General features: G+C 41.1%; 1 protein-coding gene across 9 annotated transcripts in view; it reads left to right on the top strand.

The window, feature by feature from the left end:
• SGK3 (serum/glucocorticoid regulated kinase family member 3) overlaps positions 1-21403 on the top strand; it is an 85809-nt gene that overhangs the window by 30795 nt on the left and 33611 nt on the right. For 2 of the 9 annotated variants that reach the window (XM_050941006.1, XM_050941005.1), the window contains 5 exons: positions 7405-7505; positions 13179-13387; positions 17948-18031; positions 20330-20402; positions 21043-21118. In XM_050941006.1, coding sequence (XP_050796963.1) covers positions 13310-13387; positions 17948-18031; positions 20330-20402; positions 21043-21118 — 311 coding nt within the window. In that variant the 5' untranslated portion in view covers positions 7405-7505; positions 13179-13309. Of the gene's footprint in view, positions 1-1598; positions 1641-2067; positions 2100-2376; positions 2534-2572; positions 2801-6768; positions 6907-7404; positions 7506-13178; positions 13388-14450; positions 15660-17947; positions 18032-20329; positions 20403-21042; positions 21119-21403 lie in introns of those variants that run through there. The other 7 variants (XM_050941009.1, XM_050941011.1, XM_050941008.1 and 4 more) reach the window with 7 other exon arrangements.

Below are 21403 nucleotides of genomic sequence, written 5' to 3' on the forward strand. Positions count from 1 at the left end.
AACCCAAAATAGGTCAATAGAAACATTTCTAAGACTTTATAAGTTCTGATGGAAATGGTTTTGACTGGCATTTAAATATTTCCCTGAAGTGTTTCTGGAACTCAGATATTGCATCATTCTGTCACATACATTAAACAGAAAGTGAAACCGACTAGATCATTTTCACATCCAAGCCAGGTTTAATGTAAAGAGTATACTCTTTTTTTTTTTTAATAATGATAACATCTAATTTATTTAACAATCTAGGGTTAGTTTTCTCATCAGAATCCCTTTAGAGGGACAAGATAGGTGAGAGAAATCTTTTATTGGATCAATGTTTTTTGGTGAGACACATTAGAGCTACACAAAGCTCAGTTAGGTCTGGGTCCCCGGTGTCCCTTCAATCATTCATATTAATATTTACTGTTGGAAAGAGTATTTGCTTCTTAAGCTCTGACAATACAACTGTATCTACTTAACTAAATTGGCTTAGAGACTATATTTAGACACAGGTAGACTCTCATTTCAGTTTGTGGCTTAAGTCAATAATGAATGTAGTTAAATTGGTAACAATTCCCTAGAACTTTCTCATGGAGACAAGGCCTTGTTCACTTACAGTTGACTACATACATGGCTCAGTCCCTTCCTAATTCTTATTCCCGTTATAGATTTTTTTTTTTCTGGTTTTAGCCTGCTCTCTAATAATGTCATGTTCACCTGCATGTCTAGATCTAGCAAACAGAATAAATCAGAATAATAGCATTGCTAAAGTAAAGGTCTGCATTGAATCTGATTTCAAAGCAGACCTACCTTTTGGCCCAGATTCTGCATTCTAATATCCTTATTTATGAGTGACACCTTGAGTTCAGTGGGACAGTTTATGAAGTAAAGTGCAACTAAGTTTGAGTAGAATATTGGAACCTGACCCTTAATTTGGGTGGTATAAAAATAGTGTCTTGAGCACATTGTCTACAGTCACACAGCTGTTTGTTTGGCAAGAAAGTTGTAAAGAACCAGAAGGACAGGAAACATCTTGCCCTAAAGTGGTGCCAGATTTCCACAAAACTCTCTGATCTTCCTGTATTAGTTCTTTATTTCTACTGTTACAGAAGACTTTCATTTAAAGTAATTGATAGGATGGATGATGCTGCTGCCTGCTGTCCTAGAGGGCAAGTCACACACTTGTGTAGTTTAAATGTGGGTGCATATACAAAAGCCTGCAAAGGGTTAAACTGAAAAAAGTAGTTTTCCATCCCTATTTTTTACCTAGTTGTTTTGGCATTATAAATCATAATTTTTTTGCCTAACATCTGCTTTATGAGGATTATCACTTAGTAAAATGAGTGTCCGTTTTGTTTGTAGGCTCTTTCCCATCTATTTCCCCATAGCTACAGGACATACGTTTATTGTTTCCTGCTTTTGTGCGTGAATGCAACAGTAGCCTGTACTAGTGTTCCTATTTAGCCAAGCTATCCTAACGAGTACAGCTTCCTAGCAGAGCTCTTCTCCATTTGCTCCACAAAGTTGTGGGAGCGCCCTGCTCGTGCTCCTCCTAAGCCACCTGCTCTGGAGCTCGAACAACTTGCAGCGTAGCGTCCAGAGAGCTGCGCTGCTCCTGGCCTGGCTGGCGCAGGCAGGCCGGGAGCAGTGTGCGCTGCGAGGTAAAAGCAGGAAGATGCCTGCGCGGAGAGCCTTTCGCTACCGCTGGCACTACAAGGGAAAGTATTGCCCGAGGGGAAACGAGTCACGCGGATGGAGTAAGCCCGGGCCCCATGGCTCGAGGCGGCGGCGATGTGCTACGCTGGCGGAGAGGGTGCCTGCTGGGGAAGCAGACGGGAAGGGCTCCAAGGGGCAGGCTGTGGGTGGCTTAGGTCTGCCCCGCACAACAGAGAGCGGGCAGCTCCCAACCGAGCCAGGCCTGCGCTCTGTGCCCTGCAGAGGGCGGCTGGGCGTCCCCTCTCTTCCCCCGAGCTCTGCCGGCGCCCCCCGCCCTCCACCTGGCGGGGCCACCTGGCGCCGCGGGCCCGGATTGGCGGGATCGCGGCATGTGGGCCGGGAAAGCAGCGGGCTGCTGGGTGCTGCGCTGCCTCCCCGAGGGCCGGGCCCCACGAGGGAGCCAGGTGCGTGGCGAAGCGCTGGCCTGGCCCCGCGGCTGTTGTGCCCGCCCGCCTGCCTGGTGGTGGTCCGGGGCTGGGACTGCGCCCGGTCTCCCATCATGCCGCCGCCCAGGAGCGGAGAGGGCGTCAAGTCCATCCCCGCCCAGCGCTGTAGTGGCCCGACAGGCTGGCTGGCAGCTTGCACCTGTCCCAGCAGATGCCGTACAGGATGGGGTTCAGCCGGGAGTGGGGGCAGCGGCGGGCATCTGTGGGGGAGGATTGATGGCTGGCGGGCGCGGGGCCGGTGGGGTTTAGGAGTTGTGCCCAGATCATCTTCCCGTTAAAACACCACTAATGCGCGGCCGTCTCCGCCCGAGGAGCGCCTTCCTCTCCGCTCCCTCCGCGGGCGCACAGGCTGGCGATGCATGGCTCGCCGTCCGAGTCCGTGTGTCTCGCAGGTGTGTTGGGTTCCGTAGTGCCGGCCGGGGCGCTCCTCCCGCGCTGGATTTGCACTGGCTTCACGCTCTCGTTTGCGGGTGCGGTGGTGCGCGTTCAGCGCCACTCAGCTGTCTGGGTGGCTGTGGTCACAGACAGATCTGCTGCTGCGGAGGCTCTTAGCTGTGGTTTCTGATCTGCTGTCCTCAGTGGGCGGTGTCTTGTCTCGTTAGGGTTTGGTCCAGGTCTTGAAAGGTCTGGCTCTGGATGGAGGCTTTTTGCACCTTGAGGTTAGTATTGTTGAGTCTTGGGCCGGATTCTATGTCGGAGTGAGTGGTGCGTTTCATTGGGCTCTCGTTCTGGTCCTCTAGTGTGTGATATAGGGAGTGTGTGAGCTGCTCTGGCTGAAAGAGCACTAACAGCTCGGGACTCTTTGTTTTGTGTGATGGTCAGAAAGGGGACATGCCCTGCAGTCGTTGTTGGAAGAATTTCAGTGTATGTACACAACTTGCTTGCAGAGCTCTCCAGATGGGCATGCCTAGGGAGAGGAAGCTGAGCACTTTGTCTTGCAAGCTGTCAGGTGTCTGTGTCTCTTATATAGCTTTGGGTGTGGGGTGCAAGAAAGGGTTTTGAAGCCATGTACTCTGTTTAGATGCTGCTTTGGGGCTCCCAGGGTTAAGGGGGATGGAGATAGAAGAGGACTCCCTTCTTAAAGTGAAGGAGACATTATTCAGAAAATACTTAACGTTTATCTAGATTTTTTTTTCCTATTAAGGTGAGCAGGTCAATGTCATTTCTTCACCTTGTAACAAGATGCAATGAATTTCCCAATCCCTGCTGCAAGGTGTTGAGGGTGGGAATAGGACCTGTCATTGAATAGGTATGCCTCTCTTCTGTCAGAGTCCCTGGGATGGGCAAAAGGAGTAGTCACCTCCTGTGTAATGATATAAAACTCCATCTTCAGGAGATTTCTTTGTGTCTTGTACAAAATTGCTTATGGCTGTAAACTGCTCATTTTGTGGAGAAGTTACAACTATGGGGGAAAACTAACAGTTGTACTGTAGTTGATGTGTTTGAACTCCATTAAGGCTCCTTCTAAAACAACAAATACTTTGCATCCTCCCCCGCATCCCTTTATTGCATGATATGAATTTGGGTCTCCTGGAGGAATGTAATATATGTCCATTAATACAAAATTGTAAGGTATTAGTATTTGAAGATTTGCTACAGTAACATGTTTTTTTAAATTTATTTTCATACAAATGTTAGGGGAAGCTGGTCAATTCTCTTCCCTACACCATTCAAAAGATACCCTTCTGTTCTGTTCTCTGGCTCTGAACATGCCATAACTCAACATGGAATGTGGTTTGTCACTCATTTCTCTATTTTTCAGATTTGTGTTATCGCTTGCTAAACTTATTACAGCAGACTATTTACCTCTGTCTGCAGTTTCAAGACCTTTGTGCTTTTCCCAACAACCACCACACTCCTAGGAATTTCACAGATAAATCACTAGCTGCATGCAGTCAGGTGCTTCATAGCTTTCAGTGAAGATATACTTAACATGATTATACACTGAGATACCTAAGTTTGGATTTAGAGGGGCTGTTGTGTTATGCTGACTTGATACGTTTCATGTTTAAACTGAAAATGCCATTTATCTGATAGACTAGAATAACTCCAATGAAACTGTTCTGGTCTCATGAGTACCTAAACATAGATTTTATTTTTTTTTGGTGGTGGTTTTGTTTTTTAAATAGTGCTCACCAGAACATTAATCTGATCTTTCAGGTGACTGCTATTTACTACTCCTAAATGAGAGAATTTAATAAAATACATCTTAAAAGCTTGTAACAGGAGTTAATAAAAACAAGAATATTCAAATTTAGAGGAGATCACATAATTCTCTGTAACTATTTTCTTGAAGATCCTTTTGGAATTAAAGAAGGAATGCCATTAACTCTTTAACTGGAACTTTCCTTATAGGCTTATTACAATATTAATATTTTTAGTATTTTTATATTAACTCTTTGTGTCTGCACTGTTTGTAATGATTTTCAAAATTGGCTTTTGTATTAATTTTTAAAAAAAGCAATATGGAAGACTTATTAGATTCAAGTTTTTTTTTCCAAGTTTCATTTGTATGCAGCAGTAAAGGATTGCTATTTTTATTTCTTTGATACTCTGTTTAAAGCTGTATAAATTATCTCAGCTATATCCTGCTTGATGGTAGCCTTAATGTGTGGTGTCTATTTGATGCCTAGCTTCCATAAGCACCTTTCATTTTAAATCACAACCGTGCCACATTAGAAATTGTGACACCAACTTGTATTGTAAGCATAACATAGATGCATTCTGTATCCTTAGATTTTTTTTTTAAGCCATCTATTCTGACCTTATTCTCTGAGGAAAGACTGTTGATTCACCGTTTCCCTATAGACATTTGGATCAGTGCAGAGTGAGTGTAAAACACTATCATTCTGAGTTTGGTAATACTTTGCACTGGTGTAAGTGACTACCCAGAGGGTTGGGTATGGGTGAATTGGGCTCACAGTACTGTGTTGCTATAAGTTTTTTGTTTTTGTTTTTTAATGCTCTTCTTGGTTTGCCTTCAAATCTGTTCTACTTAATTATGTTACATTCTTGGAATTTTGTTATAGCTATATCGGTCCCGGGAGATTAGAGTTACAAGGTGGGTGAGGTAATATCTTTTGGACCTTCTTCTATTGGATAGAGAGACAAGCTTTCTCGAAAATATTACCTCACCCCTTGTCACTGTTGGAATTTGGCAGTATTAACTGTTCCATTGAATTCTGCAGAATTAGGGATACTTAAATTTGAAGAGTATGCTTAGATTTGATGCTTCATATCCCACCAGCTTTTTATTCTGGAGACGTTCCATTTTCTAGATCTCTTATCCTGTTGGTTATGAAATTTTGGTGTATACTTTTATAGAGGTCTTTGCAAATATTGCAACACCCTCCTTAAATATGTCAGTATTCTCAGTGGTCTAGGGGGTATACCTGGTCCAGCCTCAGCACTGAACTAGATGATCTAACTTCTCTTCCAGCCCTACATTTCTATGATTTTACAGATGGGAACTGGAGATAAAGTAGTAAAGTGACTTGTCCAAATACACACACAGCCAGTAACCCAGCCAGAGTTGGAGTTTACGATGATCTGACTCCCAAACCCATAATATTCATAATTTGGAGAGGCAGGATAGTCTAGAATAATGTGACTGAATGTATGTTAATGGAGTCAAAAAGGGGATAACAACCCTCTCTTCTATGTTTACAGAAGCCTGACTGCCTGCTGAAGCAGAACTGGATTCCCTACAAATGGTTGGAGCAAAGGAAATGGGATAGACTTTATTGTAAGATCTGTCAGAAGCAGCTCAAGGCACTGTGGCCAAAACTTTAAATCCATATTTATGAGCTTGCCCTTAGGCACCCAAATTTTGAAAAATGTTGCCTAAATTAATTGGAGCTGCTACATAGGAAGGTTGAGGAAGCAATCCAGAAAACATAAGTGTTGGCATGTGACCAGCGCGAACGGACTTTGCTGCCCGTAGTTCATCACTGAGACTAATTTAATGCATTTGCAGTTGTTGTTGTTGTATCCCTTTGTCCAGATTCTCTGGATATGGCTAGAGATTAATCATTAAGGACTAGATGTGGGTAAATAAGAAGTCTTCACTAACAATTCTGGAGGGCTGCTCTTAAGGCAGATCTAGGAGCTTGCTGAATGCATGCTCAGTTGCTAATAATGATCCACATTACAGTCATTCAACAGTGGTGGAGCCTGCAGTTCTCTGCATTCTGTCTTGCAATAAACAAGAATCCTGGCAGATCCAACCTGAGATACAAATGTTGAAATTTCACATAAGTTAGTGGTTGTCCCAGGACAGATAAAATATGTGGTGTTGTCCTAGGGGAGGCATACTCTTCAGTGGGATTGTAAGTAGAAAATGTCTCCCTTATTCTTTCTCCCCAGTGAGACTGAGGTAGGGGATGCAAAGTAGGCAATTATCCCCTATTCCTGTTCCTCTTCATTCTTCTTTAACCTTTCTCACTCACCTCTATCCTCTTCCTTTCCTGTAGGGAGAATAACAAAAGAGTTACATTTCACCTTGACCAAATGATTGCAGAGTGATGGTTTCCCCTGGGGTGGGGTTGGGGGATGTTTTGTTTTTACAGCACTCTTATAGATTAAGGGGTGGGGGGGAGGAGGAACACAACTCACACTCTTCGTTTTTTCCAGTTTGACAGCAGTTTGTCTTCATTCAGTTTTACCATTTTGCAGAAGGCCAATGTTGCACTTCCTGTCTTATGAACTAGCATTGCTTTCATCATTTCTTACCTGAAGGAGCTCCAAGTGCAAGCTGTTCCCTAGGGTATTTACCACAAATGGAGGCAGAAGTGAAATGGCAACCAGCAGGAATGCGTGAAGAACTGAGGAGGGCTGGGCCTGGGCATGTAGGGAAGTGCTCTGCACTCTCCATTGCTAGACAGATTTTTGTAAACATCAGCAGGAAAGTTGAAAACCCTCTTTAAAACTCACAAAAAGGTCCATCAAACGAAAATGTACATGGTATTAAAGGGTGGTCTATTTGAAACCTGAATTATTTTGAAGTTAGTCATTCAACAAGTCCCCTTTGAAATTTAAGTAGCTTTGTTAGGGTTTAGAATAGTGATGGACAAATTTAATATACTTTTTAAGCCTCATGATCCTCTGACAGTCCCTGGCTCTCTTCTTTCTGTGATTATCTTGTCTTGATGTACCGAAACATACTATGGCCTAATTTAAAGAGAGAATGTGAAACCTATATTTAACTCTTAACCATGACAAATAATTGAAATAGCTCCTACTTATCCAGTGTTATTTCTTGCAGGTCCCTCCTGCACTGGAATCCATCTCAGCTGGAGCTTGCGAGATCTTAATTTCACTTGTGACCCAGCCCTGGATTTGGACCTAGTTTTCCAGAGGTGAAAGGTTAGTGTAGCCACCAAATGTCTTTCTCCTTCTGGTCATTTCTTTATATTAACAATATAGACTCATAGACTCTAGGACTGGAAGGGACCTCGAGAGGTCATCGAGTCCAGTCCCCTGCCCTCATGGCAGGACCAAATATATTTGTTTATATTATCTCTTAAAAGGTACATGCCAGATTCTTTTCCTGCTGACTCTCTTTTCCAAATACATTTGGGAAAGTCCTCTTATTTTCACCTGCCCTCCCACTCCTCTTGCCCACTCCACTTCCCTGTCTGCTTCCTCCTGTTGCTCAAAGTGCTGAAAGGAAGATGGTATCCTTCCTTTACTGTGCGGGAACACTAGCAGCATTGTTGTCAGTGGAGCTTCAGGCATGCTGTGTGGTTATTAATTTCAGTGCTACAGCCAGCATGGGAAGTACACATAAGATGTCTAATCTAGCTTTAGCTTTTGAGGGACAGGGACTTTTTTTCTTGCAGTGTATCTGTACAGCATCCTGCACAATGGGACTGTGATCCTGACTGGGCCCTCTGGGTGCTGTCGTAAGATAACTTGTTAAAATAGTTCGAGTAAAATGTTTCTCTTTTATTAGATACAAAACTTGAGAGGCCTTTTGTAGTACAGTTTGGGCCAAGTTTTCAATCACCATGGAAAACTATTAGAATAAGGGGGCTGGCTTTCACCCACCTTTTGTTTACAGGGCTTTTTGGGGGTGCTTAGAATATCACCCAGCTACTCTTCAAAGAGGTGTTGTCCATGGTGAAGGATTAAAGTCAGCAGGAGGGTCGTTGGGAAGGGGGCATTGGTGAAGCTTTTAATTCCTCTCTCCAAAAGTGCAAGCAGCTAACCATGGTTGACGAGTGGTTAGGACCTTGCTTATGGAACCATATTTGGACATTAGTAACTAGTGAAGTTTTATCCTCTCACAAATCTTCCAATTTTAAGGCAGTTTGTCAAGAAGGTTGAGATGAGCCAACTTCAGTGGAAGGTTGAAAAGATTTCTTGGATTCCTGTCGGTCAGGATTCAGATCCTAATATGGAATTGAGATTGTGTGGATATACTGATAGTGATCCATCTTGCTCAGTTTTTATAATAGGTCACTTGAGCTTTTCAAATATATTGTACGGCAATGTTGTATATGTATGGAGATAGTCAGCTGTGTGTCTGCTTTTTGTAACATCCATGTTCCGTTCTGGCATTCACAGTTCCTGAGAGAGACAGGGATCTGGATAAAATTGAAATGGCTATATAATTCAACCCAGAAAAGAATGAAAGGCATGCTTTTTGGCAAAAGACAATGGTAGTGGACAAATGGGTGTCTCACGATCTAACAAGTGTGTATTCTTGCGTTTTATCAGAATGATTCATGGATCCGTTGCTGCTCTTGTGACAGATACAGGTATTTGCTTTTGATGATTTTTCATTTAAAACTGCCAAGGAGATTGTGCCCCATTCTTTTCTAATGCAAACCTCACAACAAAGAGCTGTGCAAATAACTGATTATTTTAATTTCACTGGCAGTTCCTTATTTTATTTATTTATTTATTTAAAGTTCAGGTTGTTCATTCAAACTTTTTGGGGATTTTCAGCAGGGAAAAAGCAGAGTAATTTTCATTCAGGTCCTTGTTTTGTTTTAACAAAGAAAATTGTGGGGTGTTGCCACCACCTATAACTTTTATCCTGGAGCACTTACCTGAGATATTGAAGGCCTCTGTTTGAATCCTTGTTCTGACCATCAGGCTATAAGCATTTATCCATGAATTGTTCTCAGTCTCTCTTTTTGAAGCTGTTCCTCTATGTATAAATGTATTAAATTGTCACTGGAGCAGGGACTGTAACCTAGATGTTCCCCCTCCCAAAGGGAAGGCCTAAACAGAGGGCTGTAAGTCATATTCTCACTCTCTGGTCCAATGACTATTTCGTTATTTTATACAAAGTGAAACAGCTTCAACAGAAGAAACTCTGAGATTTTCCTCCACATTGGAATACACCATGGCCTGGTAGTTAGGGTAGTCACCTACAAAATGAGAACCTGGTTTCAAGGCCCTGCACCAGAAGGGATTTAAACCTAGGTCTCCCAGTAACCACTGGGCTAAAGTTTTATCAGGGGGAACCGCCATCTCCTCTAAACTGTTTTTCTTTTTTTATTTAAACCAAACCAGTTTGCTGAAATCAACACTAATTCACAAAACGTTAGGTCAACTCAAATCTGTGTTTTTCGGTGAAAAAAGTTCTTTGGAAAAGCTTTGCCCATCTGTGTGCAGATGTCTTCTGCACCTTTCCCCCTTCCAGCCCGTGGGAGCTTCAGTTGATGCTGAATGTCTCTCGACTGCTGTGAGTTGCAAGGTGTGGAGACGTATCTGCAGTGGATTCCTGTGTACACTTGGGTGCAATTCAAGGTGTATGGTCTGGTTGTCAGACTTTCGTCTTTCCCTCTACTTGTCATGGGAGTTGAGACCAGCAGGAAGGCACTTGTTTCTAATAGGGGAGCACTCTATTAGCAGTGGTAGAGCTTTCTCAGCTGATCACTCCTATTTAAAATTCACTCCTCTCTGGTGGTCTGCCAGAGTCTACAAAAGCCTTTGAGGCACACTGCAATGCTTGCTTTGCCTGGTGTGATTGTGTTTGTGTTTCTCTTTTTTTAATGAGTGATACATCTAACCTCTGTTCCTTATTGTATCACCTAGCTGTCCTAGTGCTAGACACTGTTGAAATTAGCAAATAAGCCTGCTAATCTGCAGTGTTGTAGGGGTGGAGGAGTCAAGAAAAATTGGAAAAACCTTTTTTAAGTGAAATTCTTCTGTATGTTACAGTTGAGGAGTTACCATGATAGTTGAGTGCTGCTGGAGAATAGAAGCTGTATGAAGGCTTTCACCTTCTGGAGTTTCATAGGCAAGCTGCAATTGCTCTTTCCAATTTTACCACCTAATTTTAATGTTTTGCAACGCTATCGTAAGTGTAGTTTCCTCAGGGAAACAAATGCAAACTGCATCATGCAAAGCTTCAGTAAACTTGCAGTATGAATATTTTTATTGTTTACTGTTCTTTGAAATCTTCAATAGCTACTCATTCTTTTCCACCAGATCAGGATGAGTAAATTCGTCCTGTATCAAACTTGGTGACTCTTCTTTTGGACTTTCTACATTTGAGAATGAGCTATATATCAAATCTGTGCAGTACTGCTCTCTGGACTATGACTTTTTATAATCCATGCCTTTTTTTCAGTAGTACTGCAACTCTTAGTGTCTGTCATTCTGCTGTGGCTCTGAAATCTAAATAATGTGAGAGGGATGGCCTGTATCTTTACACTACATGCCCTAAGTGGAATTGACATGAGGATGAATCCAAAAATTCCAGGAACACTGTAGGATTAGACACAGTGTCCATTTGTGAGAGGTTGACAGTGCTCAGAGGATGGTGTTAGTGAGGAAAGGAAAGACAGAAAAAGTTTGCTGTTCTAATGTGCGATGTGATGGCCAGGAAAATTAGTAAGTAAACAATATGAGAAAAATGCAGTATATGTGTAACTAATAGCTCCATAAATGTTTTGTAAATCATAGAAGTGGTATAATATTTTCAATTGACTTTATGGGGCCTTCTGTACCAAATAATACATGTTTGGGGTAATGGAGAAGGACTGCGGTGTAATATTTAATGGCAACATTTTTAGTTTATTTTTTAAACTAGTTGTGGGGAATAAGGGAGCACACTTCTTACAGGTTATGCACCCAAATATAATTTTATAAAAGAGTAGTTATGGTTTACTGTATAACACAGCTTTTTAATAGTGGCTCATCAAAGGTACACGTTCCTGGCTCATTTGGTGTGTAGAAGATAATGTAATTTGTATGTAGAAGAATATGTAACTTATTAACATATCTGAATTAAACTTGGAAACTGTCGCTCTGATGCGAGTAACCAGTATGTAGGGGAAAGTCAAACATTAAGGCAAATGGGAGTCAAATTTTTAAAACAAAATTTGGCTGAATATATAGCTGTCCAGTGAATGACCTTGATTTCCCCTGTGATTATAGATGTTTCTGCATTTTTAATAATTTTACCATATTAATATTTATCTTTTATTTAATTGTAAATTATAATTAATGATCAAGTTCCTCAAATCTGAGGAGAAACTAGAGGAGGTTTGGAAGAGATCAAGGTGATTAGATTTTGAGCGGAAGAAGTAAACCAGAACCATCTCAGATTTATTAGTTGGATATTAAAAAAAACCAAATCTCTTCAATTGGATACCAAGGACTTTGTCACTTCTGCAAACACAAACATGGGTGTCTCTGTAACAGCAGAATTGCATCAGCTTAATTGGTGTTTTTGTTTGTTTTTAAATTCTTGCCCTGAAATATGCAGTTCATATTCAACTTCCCTATTTTGAGAAAATCACAGTTAAATATTGAGCTTTTCACTCCTGAAAGCTTTCTCCCTGTAGAGTTAGATTTGAAACAAGCTAGATATTTAATATTTTAGTGTTACCTTTTTTTTGTTTGTGTCTTAGGGTTGAACTGTATTTGATTTAAAAACAAAACAAAAAACCTAAAAACTGAAATATCCATACATTCCTGAACAAGAGTTCTTTTGTTAAATTTGAGCATCAATTTATGGTCCTCTTGTGTGTTACTTAAAAGTTCATATTTGTATTATGGCAACATTTTAGAGGCCCCTGTTGGGGATTAGTTTCCTCTGTGTGTGTCTAGCACAAAGGAAACTAATCCCCAACAACAAAATTGTCCCTGTCCCAGCAATAGTGAGTGAAAGAGGACACTGTTAACTTGAAATCTAAACTTCAGAAAACCAGTTAAATAGTAACCTGGCCCAGGCCTATTTGGTAGGTATATTTTTTCATTTTCTTATCTTTTAAAATGTCCCCCTTACCTATTGCTGTATTGAAAGGTCTGAATGAAGAGAGGTTGACTAACAGTCTGTACAGGGGAAATGATGAAACTCTCTAGACAATGTGCTGTCAACAGCACAAAAGGAAGCAAAACTGGGGAAAGTCTCCCTAATCTGTCAGTTACTGTTGTCATATGCTTCACTTGTAACAACAGCAGGTAAATGTTCAGACAGAAGTGACTTTTTAAAATTAACTGTCCCTTTAAACTTGATTTGGAAGATTTTCCTCATATGATCTTTCCTTAAACATACTCTGTGTTCTGACAGGTGTGCAGTGCCCTGAGGTACAGACTTGCACATCTGAAGATATTTAGAAATAATGTTGAATAAATTATTTCTCCCTTAATACAACTCTTATGGCTGAGTAAAACTAACTTGACTCTGATGTTAAATATCTGTCTCTTGCCTTGTTGTCCCAAATCGTGCATTACATTCTGTGGCCCAGATCCTGCAAGATCGTTTTTGCAGTGGGGCCTTGAACCCTTGCAGAGCCCCCTTTGAAGTCAACGGGGCTCTGTAAGGGGGCAAAAGCCCACCAGCATGGAACATCTTGTAGGATCAGGGGTTGAGTGTATGTTGCAGAGATGAGCAGTGTCTGTTGTCCCCACTGTCCAAAGGCCCCAATCAGGATCAGGCACTTTTGCACTATGTTCTGTATACCTGCATAGGAAGCTATAATCCCTGCCCAGAGAAGGAGCTCACAAACTAATTCTAACCATGCAAATGAGCAATGTTTCTGTATTAATCTTACCTTTTAATTACATTTTAAGGTTGCATGATGGAATTTAAGTTTTCCCAAGAAAAGCTTCACATTTTGGATCAGTATCGCTGAGATTGTCTTCTGTTTGCTATACATTGAGTGGAGTCTCTTGACACAAACTTGCCCAAAGAGTACATAAAAATGGATCTCAAAGAAAGCTGCCCAAGTGTTAGCATTCCCAGCTCTGATGAACATAGAGAGAAGAAAAAGAGGTTTACTGTAAGTATGTTAGCATTTCTCTAGACAGACTACTTAAGTTACTTATGTGCTTTGTTTTGTACATTAGCACACATCTTAAATATTTGACTATTATTGTGCTCTCCACATACTGATGACAGAAATTAGTGTTTGCTTAAATGCAAATGATATGTACTGGACATAATGAACAAAATGCTCTACACAATGAATCTTCAAGCAGAATAGGATTTTTATTCTAGTTTGTCACTTTTTGTAGATATAGTTCTGGTTTACAAATTCTTGATACCCCTTTAAACAAAACGGCAGTGGTTTGTTTTGTTTTTCATACTTGGCATTTAATGTATAAATGTGAGGGGGAATTTTTTTTGCCCTAGCATATCAGATCCAAATGTTGTTGTATCTTTCTTTTCTGTGAAAAACAAAATCCCAAGGAGTGAGTTATGCTTTAAAAAAAAAAAAAAGAGAGAGAGAGAAGAAAAAGGTGAGCTCTTGAGTATACACACTCCATATGTTAGATCTTTACAGTTGTTTCCTTTAATGTCCTTTTTTACGTTTTAAAAGGAAACTCATCACTTATTCTCTCGCGCTCTCCCTCTCTTTCTCTCACTTTCTCTGACTCTTATGGTCTTGGAAGTGTGTCGTGTCTCCCCCCACAATTTTGTTTTCTTTTGGTCTCCTGTTAGACACATTTTGTACATCATGCAGGCTTTTTTTTTAAATCTGGTGGTAGGCAGTACTTATTTGTTTTGTTTAATGGTGCAAAGAATCTTACTTAATATAGGAAGTAAAGTGGTTTTGGGTGGTTTTGTCTTTGCTTCAATGTCTGTTAGGGTATAAAGAATGCATCCTAATTCTTTCTTTCAAAAATGTGATCCGATTCAGTACCCTGTTGTGCAATTTCCTCCTGAAACTGAGAGCTGCTGACTAGCTTGTTCTGTTTTTCTAGATAATTAGTAAATCCAAGGGTATTTCACTGATGAAAACTAGTGCAAGGTTTGTCTGTTTTCAGGTTACAGCGGAGTTATTCTCTTTATCTTCAGAAGGGAAAGAGTATTACTTTATGTAGTCAATGTAAATATTCAAGTATATCATGAAGTAACTATTTTGGGGGGAGTGGGGAAAAGAAAAACGGCGTTTGGTTAACTTGCAGTTTAAGAGCTAAAGTTTGAGAATGCCTGGGGGTCGGTATGTGTTGGAAGCAGGAGCGCGCCAGGGTTTCTGACGCCCTAGGCCGACGGCCATTTTGCCACCCCCTGCAGCCCCGGTGGACCTACCAGGTCCGCCGGAGCCTTGAGACCAGCGTACCGTCCGCCGAAATGACTGTGGCAGCTCCAGCGGAGCGTTTCCAGCAGCGGACCGTCCGCCGGCATGACCGCGGTAAGTCTACCAGACCAGTGTGCAGCCCCTCCCCACCCCGCAAAATAGTGCCCCCCAAAGATTCTGGTGCCCTAGGCCATTGCCTAGGTCGCCTAAATGGTAGCACTGGCCCTGGTTGGAAGTGTATTTCAAACGATTTTGTAGTTTGAAAGAAGTAGCTGTCTCGAAAGTCTGATCTTCCTCCAACAAAATTAGCACATTCTACTGCCTAAATGTTAATGTTAATTCTTTACAGACTTGTCTGTGGTTAGACATTTGTCCTGAAATTTCTTGCTGGAGTAAGCTCACCAGTGACAGCACTAGAGTGCACAAGACAATGATAGTTCCCAGCGTTTTAAGCACCAGGTCACGTAGAACTTTTTAGGCAGAAAATTAGCTGTAGCCTAGAGACCTGTCTCCCCAGGCACTTCTACTTGGGGAGCTGCACCAACATTAGCAACGGTGGGGAAATTTTAGAGAGAAGAGGTGACAGTAGGCACAGTCTAACCAAGTGAATGTTCCCTGTGGAAGCATATTGCTCAATTTTGGCCTCTTCCACTTTATATCAAGGATTAATTAGCAGCCTGACAAATTATACTTTTCACAGCAAAGCTTGTGGATTTGTCATGTATATTTTAGGATTTAATAACACTATCAGCCAAGAAGTGATGGGTGCAGTAAATTTCAATAGTAGACCTGCATCCTCCACAGCATTTTTATGGCTATTATACTGCATTTATTTTCTCTCCTCTTGCAAACCCATATTGCAGTGACTCTCTGGAGCCTCTGGGCATTGCTCCTTGAGCCTGCAGGAGGGGATTACTAAAGGAGAGACAGACACACATGAGGAAAGCATTACTGTAAAAACCATAAGGAAGATGTGGAGGATTCTTGCATTTAGATGTCAATTTTCTTGAACTGCCTGAACATCCAGCAGGTGAGAGGATAATGTCTCAAAGGCCTAAGCTTTAGGGATGCCACTCCATTCTATTCCCAGTCACCCCACAGGATTAGAACAGTGTCGTTGCCAGTAATGTGGATAAAAGTGCATGTCTGCAGAATATGGTGGGGGTGTCCTCCTCAGGTAAAAAGATGGTACCAGTTGGTAATGCTTAACCCTATGCTAAACTACCACATAGTTGTAGTTTGAGTATTTTGGCTTTTGTGGTAAGATACAGGAGTTGTATCCTTAGTAGGGAAGGCAGGAGATGTCTTTTTAGAAGAAAAGAAACAGCCCGCCCTTAAACTGGCTGATCTTGTGACTGCCAGAGGCCTCCACTGCAGGTCTGATGTCAGGGAGTAATCTAAAACAGGGTCCTTTATAGGTGAGGGTGTGTTCCTTCTACTATGATTAATAGTTCTTGCTAAGAGGTTTGACTTTTCATTTTAAAAGGGATGAAGTCAGAAGCTGACTTGAACATTACAATGGGAACAGAGATCTGCATGTGCTCCATTTAAAAAAAAAAAAAAAAAAAAAAAAAAGGATTTATGGGAAGAGACCTGCACAATCCATTTGCCCAGCCATCATTTTTGTGCTTAGCCATAGGACCTGTCTAGTGGCAGACACCAGCAAACAAAGGAAAAAGAATACCGTCCCTTTAAAACACCAGCCTCTTTGCTTTGGCCCTTTTATAGATGTGTAAATTAAGACTTGTCTCATCTTGGTTCCTCAGGTGGCTGAGCCCGATCAGGCTCACTTCAGCTGCAGGTAATCAAAGGAAAAGAGTAGTTCTAGCTGACATGGTTAAATCTGTCTGTTTCCCAGGTTCATGCCACCATGCTAGTTTAATGCAGAAATTGCTGACTCTGCTCTCTCTGTCCCTAATCTGGGGGAGGGAGGGAATAATCATTCACTTAAATTTCATTGGATCTCCTGGTTACATCTTGGTCTGAGAGTCTCCTGACCTTGATTACCTTCCTGGGGATGGCAGGCGCAAAGAGCAGTCATGAATTTCAGTAAAGCAGCCACTTTCTAGAATCTTTCAGGCTACAACAGCACCACCACATCTGGGAGGAGTGAGACTGGGTGTGTCCCCCTCCTCTCTCAGAACTGTCTTGCAATTTTTCCTTCCTGTTTTTTCTGTGCCTTGGTGAGCCTAGATGGGGATCCTCCCTTTTCCAGCTGGCAGGCTAGCCAACTTCTCTGAGCTGGAGAAGGTGCTTTGCCTGGCTCCTTTGGAAAATAACTAACTCCTCCCTGGCCTGACTTCCAGGGGAGTGTTTATAGCCCATTACAGTAACTCATATGCTTTCATTAGTCATGGCAGTGTAAGCGCGAATCCATAGATAATACTTCAGAAGAATAATCACTTAACTATAAATAGTAACTGTGGGTGCATCCTCTCTCTTCTCCTCTTTGGGAGGTGTCTAATTCTGCTGTTGTAGTTTGAGCATAGTTGAAGCAGAATGGATGGTTATGTAAACAGGTTTAGAGTTTATACCTTTCTGGAAACATGAGTGGCAAACACTACTCTTTTTAAATAAATTCTTTGCTAGACTTGATTGTCAACTTTGTCCAATAATGATGCATCCTAAACATTTTTAGGCAGTCTAACTCCACAGATGCTATCTGCATAGGAGTTGCTCTTACAGATAAGTGATTGTTTATATGTTGAATGTACAGCTTTCTCCCTATTTTTGTCAAGACATACTACTCAACAAAAGCTTGGGTCAGGATGATCTTCAGTGATAACCATGTGCTTTTCTGGGGGGAGGAGGCTAACAGTACTATGAAGGCTTGCTTCCTTAGTATTTGCTTTTAAAACAAATTGTATAGATTCAGCTTGCTTATATATTCTTAATTTATAAAGACCTGACTAACATTCTGTAGAATGAGGACACTTTCATTCCTGCATCATTACATTGGACTTGAGGCTTTTCTCATTCCCCACCCTCCCCCACAAAGTGGACCTGTATCAGTGTTTTAGTATCTAGTAGCAAGATGCTTCTACTGAATGTGTATTATTCTTATGGAGTTTATATAGTAGTCTTACTGATGTTTAAGGCTCCAGTTTAAGCTGCAAAATGCTCATTTTGTTTTATAGAAAACAAGATTTGTTAATCTTGTATTGATGCTTATATGAAGATGTAATAAACAAGTAGCTTAATGAGAAATATGTTTTTGTGTGTGTGTACATACATGCACATATAAGCCCCCTGAAAACAAAACAGGTGGCTTTTCTGAAACTGATTTTTGGCATTTACTCTGCCTTTATGTTCCCACAGGTTTACAAAGTATTGGTCTCCGTTGGTAGAAATGAGTGGTTTGTCTTCAGGCGATATGCTGAGTTTGATAAACTGTACAACACAGTGAGTAAGACGCATTATGAAGAGTCACACTAAAATAGCACAGAGGAATGCTTGTTTGCTGTATTGTGGTTTGAATTCATTTCTTCATGATGTGTAGTCATGTTCCACGTTAAACCGTCAGAGACCGTTTTTCACTAGTTTCAACTTTAATAGGATTTAGAGGTGTGGGGCTTTGGGCTTTTTTGGGTATGTGGATATTATTGAATAAGTGTGTGTGGTGGGTATTTGATATCCGTCTTTGTTTAAAGAAAAACAAAGTAATCACTTTAGAATTTATTTTCCAAAGAAATAAAGGAAACTAGTGTATAAATAGTTGTGCTGCTTTGAAAAACTTGTTTCTTAAAATACTTGGAAGTCAGTTAGAAGTTGTCATGATTTCCTGGAGTGAAAGACTTGATCCAGCTAAAATAAGCCTTTGCAGCTGAAGATTTGTGGAAATTCAGTGGATCTCTTGGGTTCGTTGCTGGCAGAGGCTGCTACTACTGTACATGCTTAGAGGAGAGCAGGCAGGGCCAGTCCTAGGCATGTGCCAATTTTGTTGTTATCCAGGGCCATGCACTTCTGGAGACCCTACTGTCTGCACTCTGTCCTAGTATGTAGTCTCCTAAAGTCACTGCCTCCAGATCTTGCAAAGGAACTAACCCCCCACAACCCCTCAGATGCATGTGTTGTGAGCCAAATCTCCTATCAGCTGCTGAAATCACCCTCCTTGGTACCCTCGGTGACGTGCACTGTTCTCTGTTCTGTCCACATACCTTGTTTTACCTAGGTGACTGAAGTCTGCCTGGGATATCACATGTCATACTTGGCACACTTCTTAGACTACCCATGGGGTGAAGGGAGAAAGGAAGTATCCTCTCTTCAGTGGTTGAAGAATGCTAATATAGCCCACCCATCCGGATTGTCAGATAATGTCACTACTGTCGTGAAGCGTAGTCGGCCCCGGCCTTTCTAATGCAAGTGTAGGTTCTTAGAGAAATTAGCCAAGGTGAAAAAGGAACATCTTGCCCCCATTCCTCCTGAGAAGAAGGGAGGGAGCTAGACATTCCAAAGGACTGCATACTGAATAGCATGTCAGGGAGGAACTTGAAATGCCAAATGGAGTTGATATTGAAAATTGCCTATGGGATAACTAGAGAAAGGGACCACCAGTTCTTAAATCAGAGGAGAAGAAATAGTCTCCAAAACAGAGAGAGATGTATCTGCTGATCCTTTCACACTTTTTAGATGGTGGCTTTTAAACACATAGGCTTTGTGGAGATCAAGGAGAATGAATTGGAAGGTATTAGTGTCCTTTATCTCTACTAAAATTTCTACCATATTATAAACTCCTTAGTTTTCTTTCCTATTCCCTCTATTGTTTGGCCTCCTACATAGTATGAATAAATTCTGTACCTGCAATCCCTCTGGATGCACTTTTTTCAAATAAGTTCACGCACTGCCTCTCACAGGCATGTTACCATTATGCATCCTTTATTGGTGGATTAGTTTGCTCCTCAATAGCTAGGGCAGAGTGTCTGAATTTCAGCCATCATGCCTAGGGGCTCCTTGCTCCTAGAGATTGCTTTGCTGTGGTGTAAACCTGGATCCTGACTTTCAGGCTATACATATACGTGGAGGAGTGACTAAGAAAAATCTGAGTGTGAACATGGATTTTTCTTCTACCAGGTTATTCTGCAACACTGAGTGCATGGAATTTTTGTTTTGTTTTTAGGTCATTGTAGTTGGATTTGGATTTGGGCAAAGATTCACTCTCACAAGCCAGTCTCTTCTTTGATTAAGTCTGTCTGCTGCAGTGACAGCATCCAATCCCTGGAAGCTTGTAGGTGTTTGGAAATGCCCCGGGGTCCAAGGGCTTCTATCATCAGAGACTTACCCACTGAGTTTGTCGATACCTGTCTTCCCAGCCAGAAGACAGCTACTTTGTGAGGGAGGAGAGGAGAGAAAAAAAGCAAACTGGACCAGAGGAGGCAGTGTAATGAAGAACATTTCTAATAACAATAGATGCCAAAAGCCCTGCTTACAACAGGGTTGAACTTGTTTCTTAATCAGGTTACAAATAGTAACACACTGGTAAATGGGGCCTGGACAGTTTGTTTCTATGCAGATCAGCCTTCTGTCTTCACACTCCCCTGTGTACTAATCCCAAAAAAGACAATATTGGGGTCAGAAAAAGTGATGCTAGTAGTCTGAAACTTTCTGCAAATTGAGAGTAAAATATGCCTACATCAAGCAATTATTTATAGGATTTGCCTTGGAGTCCAAATATCTAAGTATGCATATGGTGTTTTGTTTTAGCTGAAAGAAACAATTTCCCACCATGACCTGAAGATTCCAGCTAAAAGAATATTTGGTGACAATTTTGATCCAGGTAAACTATGACTTGGTGGTTATTCCTTTTATTTTGTTCTTTATTTGGGATTTAATCTCTCTTGCTTGCTTAAATTGATCTAATAAGGACTGCAGTCCTGTAGTAGGGGGGCCTTTCCTTACTACTGAACCAAAGTAAACATTTGTTTAGTTTCAGATTAGGTTAGCTCTTTCATACAAGACAAACTACATTCAAAAGTGGAGAGAGAAATAAAGATTTTAAATATCTTTTTGGTAATGGTTATATGTTGATAGAGTAGCTCTGTAGCTGTTGGATTTTGTCGCTGACTTCAGTGCTAGCAGGATCAGGGCCAGTGTGCTCTCCAATACAAAATTTAGGCCATTGTGACTGCACAGTCTGAGGTCTTGTCGCATGCAAGATCTGTTGGGCTGAGTACATTTTTGCTTTTTAAAATATATAATAAAATGAACAAGTTATATAGAGACTGGAGCTCCTATTCTTTGCCATTTCATATTTTTTTCTATACAAAATCCTCATATATAAGCCCAATTATATTCAGATTTTTTTTCTGTTGATTAACTTCCATTAAAGTAATATAAGAAATGCAAGATTAAAAACTTGTTTTGCCATGAATTCATTAAATGATTCTTTCTAATTACACTTTTCCTCTCGTTCCCAGATTTTATTAAACAGAGAAGAGCAGGACTGAATGAATTCATTCAAAATTTAGTCAGACAGCCAGAGCTATGCAACCAGTAAGTAGTTTCTCTGTTTTGTTATGGCTATTTAAATGACACAGGCTACATTCCAAAATATGATTGATTTTGACGTTAAATACTCTTTAGTTGGGTACAAATTGTGTTATCTCTGGTAAATGTAAAATGTTGTTATAATAGAGACAAGCGGGTGAAGTAATAGCTTTTAATGAACCACCTTCTGTTGGGGGAAAGACAAGCTTTCGAGCTGCACAGAAGTGTTCTTCAGGTGACCTCTGTGCAGCTCGAAAGCTCTTTTCCCCAACAGAAGTGGTCCATTAAAAG

This window comes from Gopherus flavomarginatus, chromosome 2 (assembly GCF_025201925.1).
Source record: "Gopherus flavomarginatus isolate rGopFla2 chromosome 2, rGopFla2.mat.asm, whole genome shotgun sequence".
NCBI lineage: Eukaryota > Metazoa > Chordata > Testudines > Testudinidae > Gopherus > Gopherus flavomarginatus.